This window comes from Cavia porcellus, unplaced genomic scaffold (genome assembly GCF_034190915.1).
Source record: "Cavia porcellus strain 051 isolate PalLab524CR breed Dunkin Hartley unplaced genomic scaffold, mCavPor4.1 scaffold_1, whole genome shotgun sequence".
Classification (NCBI taxonomy): domain Eukaryota; kingdom Metazoa; phylum Chordata; class Mammalia; order Rodentia; family Caviidae; genus Cavia; species Cavia porcellus.
The window spans coordinates 84064245-84083125 of record NW_026947484.1 but is presented as its reverse complement, the minus strand read 5'-3'; the positions used below and the strand labels follow the sequence as shown (position 1 = coordinate 84083125).

General features: G+C 34.8%; 1 protein-coding gene across 33 annotated transcripts in view; it reads left to right on the top strand.

Annotated features, from left to right (window-relative positions):
- Positions 1 to 18881, top strand: part of Ptprd (protein tyrosine phosphatase receptor type D) — a 2079748-nt gene that overhangs the window by 1890427 nt on the left and 170440 nt on the right. For 20 of the 33 annotated variants that reach the window (XM_063251000.1, XM_063251071.1, XM_063251037.1 and 17 more), the window contains 5 exons: positions 1177 to 1365; positions 3317 to 3334; positions 4939 to 5049; positions 8534 to 8803; positions 11640 to 12221. In XM_063251000.1, the coding sequence (XP_063107070.1) occupies positions 1177 to 1365; positions 3317 to 3334; positions 4939 to 5049; positions 8534 to 8803; positions 11640 to 12221 (1170 nt within the window). The remainder of the gene's footprint in view (positions 1 to 1176; positions 1366 to 3316; positions 3335 to 4938; positions 5050 to 8533; positions 8804 to 11639; positions 12222 to 18881) is intronic. The other 13 variants (XM_063251078.1, XM_063251087.1, XM_063251083.1 and 10 more) reach the window with 1 other exon arrangement.

The following is an 18881-nucleotide window of genomic DNA, read 5'->3' as shown; positions in this document are numbered from 1 at the left end:
TATTTGTCTTTTGTCTTGAGATTTGGCCCACAGTGGAGGTGTTTGTCTTCCCTCATAGCTGCAAGGTATCCAGTCTTCTGCACTGGCTCCTTCCAGGGCCCAGCTGTGTCTGACTGCCTATAATATTTTTAGTTAACTCAGCTGTCTATAACACATGTGCTAATAAAAAAATTGAATAACTCACAGATAATTTTCTGATCAGTTGAAACTCCTGTCAAAGGAATTCATTCAAGTTGAACCTTATACTTGGATAAAAAATGCAGTCATTCTCAGTATCTGTGAAGGATTGGTTCTGGCTCTCACATACCCAATAATCTACTGAAGTCACTCATCTAAGATGCTTTAGTAATTGCATATAACCTTCCATACCTTCTTGTAGATTTTAATTCAGCTCTAAGTTACTTGTAATATATAATATAACGTAAATGCTCTGAAGAGGTGTTATACCTTGTTGTTTAAGGCTTAATAACAATAAGAAGTGTGTACATGTTTGGTGTAGATGCATTTATTTTCCCAAATATTTCCAATCAGGCAACTGTTTTCAACCGGTATATGTAGTACCAGTGGATTCAGATGGCTAAGTGTATATAGTTTTGCTTACCAGTTTTTAGAGAAATGTTTCAACATGGAATATAGATAGCTCATCTTGGCTTCCTACTCACTAACCTGTGTTTATGTTCCCACTCAACTTCCATCAAATTCCTGTGCTAGCTCCGCCAGTGCCTACTATTTTCTTTCAGTAAAACCTTCCTACATCAATGCTGAGACTGGGGATATCCCTGTCTTTCTAAAACTCTGTCTTCCTTCTTTGAAACCTGGCCAGCTTGACTGCCTAACACCTTCCTAAAGGCCCTTTGCCTTCAGAGCTTCCCCTGGCTGCTCATGAATCTGCTGCAGCCCAAATCCTGTAGTTTGTTTTTGCACTGTTATGAAACTTGTTTCATCTCCTTATTGTAGTCTCTTGCCCCAGCCTGAGCTCTGCGCTAGCATGTAGGCTTTTGGCATCTTAGTCTGCTAGGCAGAAACAGACATTGTGACTGTACCCTCGTCTGATGGTGCTGTAGTGCTCAACAAGTTAGGGCCTCAACAAGTGCTGAAAAAGGTAGAGATGTATAGAAATATTGAATTTTAAGCTTTTAACTTGTTAACATGTTTATATTACCTTTTGTCTTGCAGAGGATCAAATTCCCAGGGGCTTCCCTACCATTGACATGGGCCCACAGTTGAAGGTGGTGGAGCGCACGCGCACTGCCACCATGCTGTGTGCAGCCAGTGGCAATCCGGATCCAGAAATCACTTGGTTTAAAGATTTCTTACCCGTCGACACAAGCAACAACAATGGTCGTATTAAGCAGTTACGATCAGGTAGGGTCTTGTTACTGTTTCCATTGACTCCTAGAGCAAATTTTTAAAAACTCTTTCTCTCTCTCTCTCTTTTTTTTTTTTGTTAATTTATTTTAATTTTTAGATATTGATTTTTCTTCCTCTTCTTTCTCTGTTATTTAACATGTTGTCCATGTTTGTGATGTCATGGCCTGTTTCAGAGTCTGCCCTTCTCTCTGTGTTTTGCAGCTTCTGTTTAATCCACATTGCTCACTGCTGTGACTGCATTTTTGATATATTTTTTTTAATTTACTGCTTTTCTGCAGTATTCGCTGGATCCATTTTCTCTTTCTTTCTTCTTTCTCTGTTTTCTTTTGAAACGAAATTATTTCAACATTGGACTTCATTCAGAACTTGCAAGGAGTTCCAATGCTTATATTCATTAAGAAACAAATGTCGATATTAAACCCTAAAATGATTCAATAATATCAAAGTCTGTTTTCTGCCTGTCTTTTCTACTTTTGAACTCATCCAAGTATCAGCGTTTAGTAAGTTTGGACACATCTGCTTTCTTTTCACTAATACATAAAACATGGAAATGTTATCTCATGAATAACCAGTTGTATTTTTTAAAGTCTTTTTCAAAGTATCAACAAAAGGAGGGGAATTTTATTAATACTATTACTGTGTCATTGTGAGTGAGCATTTTCTACACATCAGCCACCATAGTGTGCGCCCACACTCACACTCAAGGTTTTGAGCCCTCCAGTGACTGGATCTACAGAAGTCTGCTTTTGGTGTAGACTCCAGCTTTTGCTGTTTCCTCCCTCTCTTTGTCCTTTTCTCCCTTTCCCGTTCCCATCCCGAGTTTATTCTTGTGCTCTCTGTAGATTAAAAGTAGAGATAATTCTAAATTCTGAAGTATTAGAACCAGTCCCTAGGTAATGTCATGGGGGCATATACTAATGAGCTGTTTACTTTGACATTTTGGTAATAATGGTATGGAATTATAAGTTGTTTAACTGCCTGTCTTCCCAGAATTCTCAGCTTTTGACCTGTCCTGTGATGTTAAAGCGTCTTGTTAACTGCCTTTTTTGCTTGTTGTCAGCAGAACTGTGTAGTTTAGAATTCTGTTTTTGTAAATAAAGAATTAATGATTCACATGTAACATAGATAATTTAGTATAATAAAGCTTTAACTTCTGAAAAATTTGTACCAAATTATAAGGAATATAATAATATTTTTATGCTGTCTCTCTTCTCTCCGTATTTAAATCTCCAGAATCCATTGGTAAGTGCTTAGTTCTGAAGCGCACTTCACCCCCCCACTAATTTCCATATGCAGAATATTATGATTATGATTATTAATAAAATGCATGGCATGCATTTTACTAACTGTCAGTGTAGACACCAGTTCTCTGTAGTGGCGCGCACATGGACACCTCCACAGAACTGTTATTATAAGAACACTGTATAGAGAAATAAAATATACACAAATTATATCACACAAGTGTAACATAAGAAGTAGCATATGCTATCTAGCCAACAGTGTTTGTTTCTAGTCAGACTTTAGTATTTCCTGTGATAGTATATATATATGGATATCTATATATATACTTAAATAGCTTAGCTAGCATTTTCCTAAACTATGTCTTTAAAAATATTGTATACTTCTTTTTTTAAGGATATGAGGCATATGAAATATAATTCTAACCCTATGTGATCCCAGACCTAAGAACTCAGTTGCTTCTCTGAGAAAGGCAATGCTGCCTATTACGGTCTTTGCCCTCTGTGGTATAGTGCAACTTGCTTTTGTGATCTAATAATACTATCTAATATATTCCTGTTTTACCAGTATAGTAATTCAAGTTTCTTTTAAGATCTTATTTAATTCTGTAAATCTAATTTAATTCTTCTCCCCAGCCCTAGCCTCCTTCTTCTCGTACTAATGCTTCTTCTTTCTAATCTTATTTGCATTCATATTATCCACCCAGGTGGTACACCAATAAGAGGTAAGAGTGCTGAACTAACGTTCACAGAATGATCTTACTCATTCTTTCTGTCCTTTCATCCCTCCCATCTTTGTCCTGTTTTCCAAACCATCCCAATAATGTCCATCAACTTAATTTTTTTCCTTTGTACCGTTTGGTTATGATTCGTGACGCCCATCTTGTGGATTTTCCTTTCCTTTTCTCTTTTTCTCTTTGTTTTGTTCATTTCTTTCTTTATGAAAATGATTATTTAAGTTGTGATATGCTTCAAAGAAAGCATATCCGGGTCTTTAGACCTCCGACCAGTCACAGCGTACCATCTGTCCCTCTTTTTTTCTTTTCTTCTTCTTTTTTTCTTTTTCTCTTTTTTTTTTTTGTTTTTTTGTTTTTTCTTCTTTTTCCTTTTTTTTTGTCCAACTGGAGAAAAAAAAAGATCATTTTTTTCTTCCTTAGCTGTTCTTGTTCTGGACCAAAGCCAAGGTGGTCTGGAGAACAGTAGCAGACATGCAGAAGACAGCCTGGACCATCTGCTTTTTGTCTTTATCTTTCAAAAGGTTTTTGCTTTTGTTCTTCAATTCTTTTTTCTCTTAATGTCTTAAAAGTCAAAGAATGACTCCCTTTCCACCCGATCCTACTCGCCTACAAGCTGACAGCGATTCTTTTTTCCCTATTTCTTTTTTTCTTGGATTACTCGTCTCTGGATTTTTGGATCTTCTGTCCTTCAGGCTATGGAAACGAGGTTCTCAGTATTCTTGGTGGTATGTGTATATTGCCGGTTTTTCATACTTTGACTCAGTGTTCATTTCTTTTGTAATTCTTGTTTTGTATTTTTCTTGGGGTTTTGTGACACCGCACTGCTAATCCCACTGGTGGATTGTGATGGGTGTCTTGGGGATCTGTCTCAAGGTCCTCAAGCGGTGGTTGGTCGACTCTTCCTGGCTGGCACAGGCCGTGCTTTTGAACTTTTTTAAAATCTTCTAATGCAACTGCTCTTTGTTTTTCAGCAAATGTAATCAATAATTGTAAGTTGTGGCAAACTGTCTTTCTTTTCTTAAACGATCTGCATGTCTTAAGGGAGTTTTGTTTCTTTAAGTGATATTTTGATAACTGATAATGACTAATTTTAATTTTTTGCTTTGGGCAGCCTTTTTGTGCTTGCTGCGTATTTTTGGCTTTCTTCAGCAGAAGACTTTCTTGAAAACTCAGCTGGTTTTTTTTTGTGATGTACCCATCTTTTGCGCCACTTTTGATATAAAAATGAAACAAAACAAAACCAAAAATTAATCTTTTGTTTTATTTAAAAGCCATACTTCCTTGAAGCAGTCTCACCCATCTTCATTTTATTAGTCTAGGAAATGAGAGTGTTAATTATGAATAGAATCTTGCTTGGGAAAAGAGATATTGTTTTCTTATGCTAGCATTGATGATGTTAAAAAAAGAAATAATCTCTATATGTTTTTCTCATCGCATCATTTTCTGTCTGTGCACCTTAGCGAGAGATTGAATCGACGTTGAGCGGACCTTCGCTTTGCCAGGGCTTTTCATATTATTGAGAGGTTTAGCTTTCTGAATTGAGAAAGCCTGCTCTGACCATCTCTTTGGCAATATATTTTATATCCATACAGGAGCCCTTCAGATCGAACAGAGTGAAGAATCTGATCAAGGAAAATATGAGTGTGTTGCCACCAACAGCGCGGGCACTCGATATTCTGCCCCTGCCAATTTATATGTCAGAGGTAGGAATGATACAACCCCAGCATGGCTTCTTCACTCAGCATCAGGGGGAGTTGGCCTAAGAGCAGGACCTGTGTTCTTATGTCCAGTATTTGATAAGTAGATTTGGGAACGGTTACAGTTGCTGAAGCATTTTAGAAAGTACAGAATGAAAAAAGTGTAAATGTATTTTTCCTAATAAAAAGAGAAAACTCTTGAGTATAATCTATCCTGAGGCTTGAGCTTTGTAAGTATAATTGCATTTTAAGATTTTTATTCTGTTTTTTTTTTTACTGCATTGATTGAACTGTAATTTGCATTTGTTTGAGAGTTTCTTCTTTTTCTTACTTTTTTTCCTGACGTTTCTTCTCTGTTTCCTTATCAAACCTTAGAATAATTGCTTGGTGTGCTACTAATCAGTTGTGTGTGCAGTTCTAAGCATAAAGGTGTTTATGTCTTCATGACCTCTGCTGCCAAGCTATAAGAATAAAGCTGCAAATTAAAAAACAAAAACAAAACAAAGAGGGATGCCATATAGAAATAGCTCAACTGTAATACTTTCTATGTTAATTATCTTAATTATTTATTAAGATAATAATTATTATCTTAATTATTAATTGTATTAATTATCTTAAAATACTTTTTATGTTAATTATCTTTTTATCTTAATTATAAATATATAATATTATATATAATATATCTGAATATACTTATATATGCACATTTGTATACATCAAGACTTATTTAAATTACTAGAACATTGAAAAAAAATCTAACCTTTTGATTGCCATGGAACCCTGATTGCATATTTTAAAATAATATTAGTTGTCCTTGGAACAGGAATGAATTATGAAGATATTCATGCTTTCCCTTATATATAGTAACAGGAATGATTAAATTTTGAGCTTATAAATGGCTGTGCCTTTCATTTTGAGGGAAAAGACCTACTTCCTCTTCCCTGGAATTCTCAAAGCTGATTCCTGTTGGTTTTTAGCCAGTGAAAACACTGGTTCCTGGTCTACATTTCTGAATAGCCAGCAAGACTTGGGTGGGGGTGGGAACAGATGAGACACCAAATGGCTTTAAGTTAGCATAGGATGGGAGGGGGAGGTCCCTTAAGAAAATATCTAGCTTGATTTTGAAATTTTTGTTAGAGACAATTTTCCCTGGGGATGTTTTTCTCCTTTCTCTCTATGGAGTCTGGGGAGGGGGGATATGAAGAAAACTGTTTCTTCTCTAAGTACTTTGAGAACCCCTCAATTCTTCTCTCACAGTGGTGACCTCCTTTGCTGCATGAGGCATGTGTACCTTCTTCCATTGAAAATTTCAAAATGATGCTAGCTATTGTTTCTAATAATGTGTTAGTCTGTAAGGTATCGCTAACTTTCCAGCTAAGGTAGGAAGGATGAACTAGAGCAAATAAAGATGTTCAAATAGCAGTTGAAAGCCTTGATATGGCCTTTTTACTCTCTCTGTGTTTCCCTTGTTTTTCTCCTTTCCTCATTTCATTGTGTTCTGCATCAAACCCCCTACATCCCTCAGAGCTGCGAGAAGGTTGGTGTGTTTTTTACTTTTTACCCACCTTACAAAACTATTAATTAAACCAATAACAAAAGAATACAAATGAAATGAATGTAGCTGCATTGTGGTCTTCTTTTGGTTAATGGTATATTTTAGCAGAGAATGCTCTGGCCATGGCTTCTGTTGCTTGCTGGTGGTGTCTAACCGTGATGCATGATGGGGAAGGATGTACCGGGTGCATGGTAACTGGTAACACTTAACTCTCTAAGATCCAGTGAATTTGGTCAGTGTTCCTGCTTTCCTTTTTCCTCTACTCTTCCCGTGTTCCACCCTGCCTTTAATTTCTGTCTTCTAAGGATGCCTGCTGCCCCACAGAATGACTTTTCATAGTTGTTCCCCTAATTCCAAGCATGAAGACTAAACTCCCCTCCATTTTTCTCGATATGTTGTTTGACACCTCAGTCTACACTGGCTCCTGCTTGCTTCGGGTAACCTCTGTGAACTGGCTGCAGGAGGCATGCTTAGCTCTCTCTTTCCTTCTCCTATAACCGCCATTCACCCACGAGGCCATTGCAGCGAGCCCTCTCAAGTCAGTAAAGGTTTATCTAACCTTAAGCACAACCAAAGAGATTTCAGACAGTTATTTATCTTCTTGGAGTTATGAGGTTGTTATTCAGTCTTTTTATAACTTTGGAAAACAGTTTATTCTCTGTATTTAAGGTATGCTTCAAAAGATTACTCTCTTGATATAAAATTCTCCTGGTGTAATGTTTTACCAGTAAAAGCCCAAGAGGAAACCTATTTATCTTTCACCTTCTCCTTATACCATGTCTAAAACACATGTACTTAAACATACATAAACATGAAGATTATCTGAAGCAGGAACACTGAACTGTAATTGCTTGGTAATTTTTTTGTGTTATGTTGCTTTAATATGAGCGTTTCTCTTAATGTCTTGTCCAGCTCAATGTTTTAGATTTGTTGTTCCCAATTTGAATGTAGGCATAAAAAGCCTCTTGTTAGATATTTGTGGTCATCAATATTGTGTTATCTTAGCTATGTACAGAATGGAATCCTGAATGTGAAATATCCAGCTCCTTTTTGTTTTTGTAATTGTTTCCTTTAACAACCTCAGTTTAATGTATCTTGCAATTTTCAACCCTCCTATCCTCTAAATCCCTGCCTCAGTCACTGTACTCTACCTTTTCCCTTTGTATTTAGTTCTACTTCCCTATGATTTCTTCTGTTGTAATTGTCGTCTTGGAGCCTAGCTACTTTCCCAGTGTCATAGCACGGACATGAGATTCCATCTTGTGCATGCCTTGCATGATTCAATCCAGTATGTTTACTGGTGTTGGCCTGATTCTTCCTCTGTCAGTTTATTTATATATAGTGTTTGTTCCAGTGTTAGTGTAAGGTTTTGAGGCTGCATCCACATTGAATCTTAAAAGAAAGTAAATTACACATTCAGTGTATTCTAGGTGATGTTTTCCAGGGCTTGGATGTGACAGTGTGGTACCACAACATACAGTCACATCAACTGGAAATGCACAGCACTGAAGTTGGTGTTGACACTCAACTCAGACATGCTGGTGACCTTCCAGCCCTATATCATACATATACATGCATGCATAGAATCATTATCATATGCATGCATGCATATGTTTTTGTGTTTATCTTATGCATGATGTTTGTGTATTGTTAGTTTGTAGATAGTTTATTGTGGGGCCCTTTTAGAACTGAACCCACTTTTGTATGGATGTCTTTAAGCTATAAGTGATTAAACTAAATATATTCTTCTGTGTATACACACACCATACTTGTATGGTCTGTATTATCCACAGTTTTTTTATGTCTGTTTTTGGACAGTTCACAATACGTTTCAATTGTTTAATTGTGTCTGTAGATTGCATGTCATGTGTTTTAACAACTCACTGTTTTTCGTGCCTTGTATATGTTATCATCTTCCCTTGTGTTTTGTTCCAGTTCGCCGTGTTCCACCAAGATTCTCTATCCCACCCACTAATCATGAAATCATGCCAGGTGGAAGTGTTAATATCACCTGTGTGGCAGTGGGGTCACCAATGCCTTATGTGAAGTGGATGCTGGGGGCAGAAGATCTGACACCTGAAGATGATATGCCAATAGGAAGAAATGTCCTAGAACTGAATGATGTAAGACAGTCGGCAAATTATACCTGTGTTGCTATGTCAACACTGGGTGTCATTGAAGCAATAGCACAGATCACTGTTAAAGGTATGTTCAGTGGGTTGTAAAAACTGGGCAAACTCAAAGCACCTTAATAACATCCTAGAAGGTCTATTCTCAGAATTCTACAGTGAGTCAATTCATCATTCAGTATTTCAAACATGTAATAACTTAATCATATCTGTGCTATTATATAGAATACCTGTATGTAGATTGGCATATTCTTTCTTAGAAGTATTGACAAGATAAGCTGGAGATAGCTGTCAAAATATTTAGCAACAGACCAGGCCCAGACAAAATTAGGAATGTATAAAGTCTTCATAATCATTCAGAGTCTTGATAAAGACACAAGAACCCCATTGTAAAATCTCTGAAAATAAGGGGAAGAGAAGAGAAAGAATTGAAATCAGCATTATCTAATAATACATGCTCTAAATTTTTGATGGATCATACCATGAAAACTCAAAGTGCAAATGGCATTATGTTCTGTTTTAGTTTTATGTTTTACCTTTCAAAGGTGAGTGTTCATGACATACTCTTTTGGAAACATGCACAAATATATCCTAAGTAGTATGCTCAGTGAATATTTTTGAACACAGAGAAAAAAATGAAACACATAGGACTTCAAATTGCTTTTACCCAGTATTCATACAGTTCTAGAAAACTTGAAAATTGGGTCAGATTAAGGGTTTTTTAATTTTTCTGCCAATGTCTATAGTTATTACAAAATAAACACAAATTGTCTTCTATTGTAGGCAGTAAATATTTGAAAACACAACATGCATCTTATAATTTTCATTCTGCCTCCAATGAGCATGTATATCAAATGTATTCCATGTAAAATCAATCACATGAGGTGAGAACCTAGTGTTCACTATCGGGATTTATAGTTACACTTATTTAAAATAATTCATTGTCTATTCTTGAAATAGTAAATGTACAGTGCTTATCTGTACAGTACAGATACAAAACACGTATTATACAAAAAATGTGAATTTGTGAAACTAATAATGTCAGTAAATACAATTTTAATTAGCAATATTTTTATTTTCCTTGAAAGTTCAAGGAGATACTTTGGGGAAATCTGAATCACCCAGTTCTTTAAAAAATGTCAGGCCAGGGTATTTGAACAAATGTCTTTGTATTATTATTTTTAGTAAATTCCCCTGGTTAAATATTGTCATTTATACTTCTTAGAGTAATATGCAAATATTAATTCACCTCTTTTCATAATAACTGCCTGAGTTTTAAATATTTGAAGGTTTCTGAAGGCCTTCAAGAATTCAAAAGCAGGAGTTGCATTAAACTGCCTCTCCCTTCACTGTCTCATCTTGGCTTTCTTGATGCTTCACACCTCAGTACCTTTTGTACCTCTGAAAAAAAGAAAGCATTTGGGTGAATCTTAAAGGCAAAAGGTTGAACTAAATTGAAATTAAGAGTTTAAAGAGGCTGAAGAGGGTGTATACTGACTGCTTCACTCAGCCATTTGCCAATTTTCATTTATAACTTCCTCAGGGCCAGGCAGTGTGCTTGGTACTGCAAACATAGCACTACAGTACAAGTGTGATACTATTGGGAAGCTAGCATTCTAGGAGGGGTTGTAATTTTTACTTTTGCACTGAAAAGAAAACAGATACTATCCTGGTAATATGAATGTTATCCTCTGGTTTATCTCTTAAGAATTTAGCAAGCAGAATTCCCCATTTTAGAGTCACTGTTCAGAACTAGCCCATTAAATAAGAGGTCACCAATTTAGATAGTTTGTATCCTTACAAACTATATTTTGAGTTGGATCTTTTTGAGTTGAGTTCTGCTAAAAAGAGGAAGTTGAACTGATGAAATAAGTGCATTTAAATGCAAATATTTGTCAGGTAGCTCTTGTCTCAGGTATATGTGAAACAGATTGTAGAATTTTAATATTACAATAACATATTTTTTTTCCTTTTTTCTTTTTTCTGGTACTGGGGATTGAACTCATGACCCCCTGCTTGTAAGGAAGGTGCTTATGCTGCTGAGCTAAATCCCCAGACCCCTACAATAACATATTTTTAAAATGATTTGGAAAAAGGTCTTAGCTCCTTCAACTTTTTAAACAAGAACACACTGCTATGAAATTATCATTTTTGTCTTAAAATTCTTTTTCTTTTCTTTTTATAGTACTGGCGTTTGAATCCAGGATTCCTTGCATGCCAGATAAACACTCTATTCCAACTCTACCTTAAAATCCTTAAAATCCTCTACCTTAAAATCCTTATAAATCCTAACTTATTTATAAGAAGTGTTTGGTAATTTTTTTATGAATTGCAGCTAGTACTCTTTCATAATAATCTAATTCCATTGTAGTATATTCAAAGATTTTTTTTCTTTTTTGTGTTCAGTGAGATTGAATTATATCATTTGTTTGTTGAACAAGGGGTTAAGTGGCCAAGATTTTGGTATAAAAGTGGTAATAAATTTAACAACTGTTTATTGAGTGTGCCAGATACATTGTTAAGAGCATTACTGGATTAGTTCATTAATCTTCACAGAAAACCTGTATGATACAATTATTCAGCTGTACAATACAGTCCCAGTAATAATTTCTATTTTTCACATCAGGAAACTCAAGGAAAGAGAAGTTAAAGAATGTATCCAGGGTCATTTAGCTAATAAGTGGCAGATTTAGATATAAGCCCAAAATATATGCTCTCAAACCTTTTATAGAAAAATGAGATTTGTACCAACTAGGTAGCTTTCACTGTACTTTTTTTGTCACTTAAAAAAAAACAATCCTTTGCATTAATTTTTATCAGTAGATTCTGATCCCTATAATTCTGAAGAGCAGTTAATTGCTTGGTGCATTGCAGATGGTTATGGTTTTTTGTTTATTTTTTCCTCTCCCAAGCCTTACCCAAACCTCCAGGAACTCCAGTGGTGACTGAGAGCACAGCCACGAGCATCACATTGACATGGGACTCTGGGAACCCTGAGCCTGTCTCTTACTACATCATCCAGCATAAACCCAAAAATTCGGAGGAACCATACAAAGAAATCGATGGGGTGGCAACCACGCGCTACAGTGTTGCGGGACTCAGTCCTTACTCGGATTATGAATTCAGGGTGGTTGCTGTCAACAACATTGGGCGGGGGCCTCCCAGTGAGCCTGTGCTGACACAGACCTCAGAGCAAGCACCTTCTAGTGCCCCAAGGGATGTCCAGGCACGGATGCTGAGTTCCACCACCATTTTGGTGCAGTGGAAGGAACCCGAAGAGCCGAATGGACAGATCCAAGGATACAGAGTTTATTATACGATGGATCCTACCCAGCATGTCAACAATTGGATGAAACACAATGTAGCTGACAGCCAAATCACTACTATTGGTAATTTAGTGCCCCAAAAAACATACTCTGTCAAAGTCCTGGCTTTTACCTCAATTGGAGATGGTCCTCTTTCCAGTGACATACAAGTCATCACTCAGACAGGAGGTAAGCTCATATCAGGGTGGGGAGTAGGGCAGGGAGGGAAGGAGGATGGTCCTAGGAGGCAGAAAGCACAGAAACAAAGAAACAACAAAGAGAGTATGAACTGATTTTTAAGATTTGGTACTAAACATTGAAGAATACTTAAGCCTTCTGAAAAGGAATATACTGTCATCTGAAATACTAAATAACCATTCAGGCAGAGATCTGTTGGAAGGACTCTGTCATTAAGAAAAAAATGTTATACAAGAATAACTTGAAGATTTTCCTGCATGAGGTGGGTAAATGCTTCTGCTTTGCAGCAATTAGAAATCAGAACAGTATGCTTTGTACCAGTAACTCTGGGCAGGATAGTCTCAGGAAAGTATTAATTTGAATGAGGTTGGATGGTTCAAGATAAAGCTTAAAACATTAATGGGGTCTCTTATCAGGGGTTTTTATTCTCAGAATGGCTTGGCATTTTATTTTTCTTTATATATGCTCCATGGTTTAAGAGAAATAGTTGCCAAGATCTCAGATCAAACTTCGGGGCGTAATTGACTGATTTTATAAGGTGCTGGAGCAAACAGCAAACTACCTCAGGTTGAAAACCTGGACTCTTTGTTTTCATAGGAGATTATAGAATCTCTTATAATTGATTCAGAGTGATCTGTTTTTATTTATGCTGGAATATAAAATAGCATCTTCTAAAGCTTATTCTCAAGTATCAGAGAGCTACTTATGTGACTTGTGTTATTACCTTGTAAATTCGCAGTAGTCTTTAAACATTTTGGTAGCACACACAAGAACCCTCTCATTGGGGATAACATCTATAATGTAAAAGTGTAACTCATTGCTAAGTTTGGTGATCAGTTGAATTTTCTTAGGTGTCAGGACTGGTTAACCCATTATTTGGTTTCATTGATACCTGTGTTCATTGACCCATTGACTCAGTTTCATGGCATGGCCTTGGTTTTCTTAATTATGTGATTTAGTATGTTTTCTATTTGCTTTTGCTATTGGTGATCTCAGCATATTTGTATCTTGTATATTTTGATGTTTATACTGTTACTTGATTATCCTTTACTTGCTTATGGATTTATTTTCCCTATTATAAAACATAGAAGAGCTATAAAAGTGTATATAAAAGTGTATGTTTCACTTTAATTGTACTAAATGTTACCTGCTTCCTTTCCCTAGTTGGCATTTGTAGTTAATCTGGGTTTCTTTACTATATTAATATGCAGGAAAATATTGTGGAATAATTTTGTCAAAAAAAGCTTTTTGCTGGAAAATATAACAGTCTGTGACTTTGTTCTAATTTTTCTTGACTAAAAGTGGTCGTCTTTCAGAATATTTCTGATGGTATTTTAGCAGTTCCGTAACCATGAAAAGATGGTAAGAAAATATATGGGAGCTTAGATTTCACTTGAAGATTTTCTAATTTCCATTTTGATTTTTTTAACTTCCCCGTTTTGAATCACAAGCTACCATTTGTTAGTGTTGTGACCTTGGAGAGGTTACTTCTCTTGACGTGTTGATCAGCTTTTCCTCACTGTGCCCCCTCCCGAAAAAAGTTTTATTTTGGCTCATGATTTCAGTCTGTGTAAGCTGGCACCATTGCTTTAGGGTCTGAGGTGACACGTAAGATAGAGCAAAACCGCTCTCTTCATGGACTGTGGCAAGCAATTAGAAGAAAAGAGAAAGAAATGGCTGGGGGCCCTGTGTTCCCTCCAAGATCACATTCTTGGTGACCTCGCTGCTTTCAGCTCCTAACCGTTCTGTTAGCTTCCCAGCGGCACTGCAGAATAGTGACCTAAACTTTAGCCTGTGGACATTTTGGGACATTCAAAATCCAAATGGTAGCACTTCATTGTGCTTCAGGCTTTCTAATCTGTAAGAATCACCACCTTACAGAATTTTGTGGGCTTGTGCTTGTTTTCCCAGACTTGCTGTAGTGAAAGTACCATGTTCTGGGTGGTTTTGATGGTGGGAATCTATTGTCTCACAGTTCTGGGGCCGGGAAAGCTGAGAATCAGGATGCTGACAGGATTGCTTTCCCCTGAGGACTGTGTTCTGTATTGACACCATGTTTGCTAGATGTAGAAACATCAACCTCTCTTGACCTTCATCTTCACACGTTCTCATTACAAAACAGTTTGCCTCCTGTTTTTTCTTGTGTAATGACCAATCATAGTGGGATATAGCCCACCCTAATAACTTCATCTTAGCTGATTAAATCTACTGTGACCATATAACCCAATGAAGTCACATTCGGCAATAATGGGCATTAGGACAGTAACACATGAATCACCGTGTGATATAATTCAGTGTAAGAGAGAGCTGTGGGTCACATAATGGACAAAAACATTCTGTAACTTAGTAAATATAGTTATGCTAATAGCTAATATGTACCAGTCACAGTGCCATGAACTTTACATGTATTCTCATGATCCAATTAGGATTGTTCCTGTAGCAGTGAGTAAATTGATAATCAAGTCATATGAAAATTTGGGGACCTTGCTTTGGGCCAGAAGATTACTAAATAGAAGAGAATTTAAATCCAGGGCTTCTGGGTAGTTTTTAAAATCATCGTTATCTTTCTAATAAATTATATCTTAAGTTGATATTTTTAGTGTTTTTGTGCCTACTGGATATTGAGTAAATAGAGACAGAAGAGAGGAACAGTACCTCATAATCCAAATTTTTCCTATTTATAGTACTTTGAGAATATAGTAAACTTTTCTAACATTCATAATTGAGGGGAATCTCTTGATTTACTAACAAAGTTCATATTTTTCTAGAAAAACACAGATTTTAATTACATATAATTTATTTCTGATATATTTGAGGTTGTTAATAGCTTATGCCAGTAAAAAGTACATTGAATAATATAGATATGAAAAAGTTTAAAGAAGTGGGAAAAAACTGTGCTACATAATAATATGATAGTAAATAACTAAATTTGGTATATAAGTTTTATCACTACCAGTTTAAATATAGAAATCTACAATGTAGCACATTCATCTTTATTTTCAGAAAACAGGAGGATTTAGCTTCCAAAGAAACAAAACTTTCATTTGTGAAATTTCTCATAAAATGTATATCCTTAAATATTATGAGCATCATTATATTTAGAACATTAAATTACAGATGCCTGTGTCTTTAGTCACAAGTTAGTTAAAAATACAGACATTATACTTGCATAGAGTTTATTTTTATTTTCACATTACTAATTGAAATAATGTAACATTGATTCAGACTCAAGAATGATATAGTATTATGAAAGTAGCAATTGAGTTGACATAATCCACACTTTTTGTGAAAGGTCTGATTTAGTCTAAAGATAAAATTTAGAAGAACAGATCAGTGAGTCATGGTTGTATTAGAATCGTTTCCAATTTAGTTTTGGCTCTTTTTTTTTACTTTATGAAATTTCCAAGACCCTTTCATAATAGTTGACTTTTAATATCCATTGATTGAGAAGATACATAGTGACATAATGACTTGTGCCTTTCACGATCGATAGGCTAAGAAAACCCTCCAAAATAGCACAGGGATTTGATCTGTTCTATCGGATTAATTAACATAGGCCATTTGATGTTAGTGGACAGGAGCCAAATACAATGATGTTCTGATATAATTACTGGTGAGCTGCTTGTTTTTGCTGACTAGCTAATTCTTAGCATCACTGCTATATAAAAACATCAAACCATTATGAAATATTTCTTTAGCGAGGTTGTAGAACACTAAAGGAAATGATTGTTTTCAATCTATTTTATCTCTTCTAAGCATACAAAAATGTGCTGTTTAAAAATATATATGAATGTGAATATGTTTTAATTACATATACATAAAAATGTACATTTGATGCCTTCTATACCTGATAGGAGTGCATTAAATTTTATTGTCTTTCATTCTCTAACATATTCCTCATTTTGTTCAAAAACATATTCAAAAGAAATAGTACTTAGAAAGAAAATGAACTCAAGAAGGAAGTCATCAATTTGGTTCTTATCTAAGATAATTGATAAGACAATATGATAATATGATAAGACAATATGAATGTGTATTTTTCTAGAAATAATATGACCTATTTTTAAGTGGAGAATATTTCCCCTTGATAATGAATATTATCACAATTGACTATTAATTCTCAAATTATTATAAATAGAAAATAATTTGGTTACTTGATTATTTGCTAGAAATGTAGATCAGTCTTCATTCTTTAACTTAACTGTAACTTCTGGTATAACACAGGCAGCTGGTTTATTTGGAGATAAAGCATGTAGAATGGAAAGCCATTGACAAGGGGATTACTTACACTGTGCTAGAAAAATATGTTGATTTTTAGAAAACATGTACAAAAAAGAATAATCACCTTATATAGATAATAATAAAAAATACGGTGAAAACAGAAAAACTCCGCTAAAGAAATATAACAAATTACATCTTAGTTATAATCCAGTGAAATACATTTTGGTTGCTGTCATGCTAGGTGGAACCATTCTTCCCCTTCAATCCTGATGTGTGTCTGATGTCTGAACTCTTCTTAGAAAGTGTATCTGACTTCAAATTTTTCTGTGCATTTCATAGATTGTTGAGAAAAGTCTACTGACTTATATGGATATACCTTAATAGGATAGGTCTTGAAAAGATAAAAAAGTATACGTAAAAAATAAAAAAAACTATTAATGGTATAAACTTTGAGTATTGTTAAGAACTGAATTCTATTACAAATTCTAGGAAGTGGAATAATGTTAAATGTGAAGTGTTAAATATGGGCTATGACATTTAGAGATACTGTGCTTTAGTTTTCCAGGACTTTATTAATCATTGTATGTATGGCAACAGGCCAATATAAGCAAATTTTAAAAACCTGCCTTTCAATTATCAAAATTGTGAGCTAATTCAAATGCTTTCTATGAATACTTTCAGCAATAAGTAAAGACCGGATGTAAATACAACTGTAATAAAATTTAACTGTCTTACTTAATGATGGTTGACAGTAAAGCTTGTGGAAATCCTTGTGTATTAAGTATCTGTTTTGTCAATGATATTATTTGTGACACACGTCAGATTCCTTGTTTGAAATTTGTTTTATTTTACTACCACCATAACTCTGACTGTTACTTTTACTGTTAATATTATCATTTGTCAGTATGCCAGAAACATAGTTTTTTGTATTATAAAAATAATAGAAACGTACATTTTAAAGTATGTATATTGTGAAAGTATTATTTAGTTATAAAAGGTTTTCTAGTGTCTTTGGTGATATTTCATATTCATTATGTGAGAAGATGAAATGATAATTTATCTGAGTAATATGTGCCTGTTTTATCTTTTTAGTGCTATTCCTAAGTTTTACTCAAATACTGATTGGTTCGTATATTAGCATTTCAGTTACCTATGGCTTTTTCTTTCATTTGTTAGACTTTCTTCATCTTCTTTCTTGAGTCCATTGAGATATTTATATAAAATAAAGCTGTATTAATAGTCAAAGAATTGACATTTATTGATGAGGTTATAAATTAAATTTTCAGGGCTTATATTTTTATTTCCTATGGACATTTTATAAGTAATCAAGAAGGGCATAACTTTACAGGCTACAAGGATATTTTAAAATACAGTTTTAAAGAATTTTGTACTGCACTTTCACTTTTGCTATAATTTGGTAATAAATTTGGTGTGTAGTCAGTATACTTACAGTTCCTATTTTAATACAGTGATTCTGTTTGAAGTTCTGGGTGTATATGTTTATTTTGTCTGTAATTGAAAGAATTTCAGATTTTCATTAATTGATGTTTCATTTTTTGGTGATAGAAATATTATACCATTGAAAAGAAAATATATGTATACAAATAACTAGTTAGTGAAGTAAAAGAATAGAAAATGTGATGCATAAGGACTGAAAGCATTGTATGTGTATATAAATATAAATGAACGTGAATATATATTTATGGAAAATGTGAATATATGTATAAATTAGAAACATGATAGATACGTTTTTTGGTATAAAACTTCAGACAATGAAAGTATCTATATTTCAGAAAGGTACCAAAAAAAAAAAGAAAAAGCAATTGTAACAGACTTCAGTCCCCTAAAACATTTTCTTTTATGCACATTTGATGAATATTAGGACTACTGTATTTGGGAATTTAAAGATACATTCATTCATTCTGCACCCCTTCTTATTTTCCTTCAGCTTTCATGGTTGTTTCAAATACAAGAATATAATCTCTGAGAATATTATACCTTAGGTAGTATTTTAGTTCCCAAGAAAGTCTGAATCTAACACGCTGATCCCATGTTTCTCATGAGAGGATAATTTAAAACATTGGTCCATATGCTGAATTTCACTTAGACACACTTTCTCCCATTCTGTGTTTTTGAAAACGATTTATATGAAACATTAAGAAATTTTGCCTAGAAGATTCATTGGCAACTTCTAAAAAAAAATCAGATCTCTAAAAACCTGGACCCACTTTCTATATCTGGTGGCACTAAATTTGACCTGTTACTTTTGAGACAGGGGCTATCTTTCTGGCAGCATGAGGTCCTGTAGCATCCTCACGCATCTCATTAGTGGTCTGATATCTCTAGCCATCTGTATTTCCAGTACGAGTTTACAGTTTAGTCGTGAGTTTTTTCTTCTGCACTATTTATAAAGGAGACTATGAAAAAAAG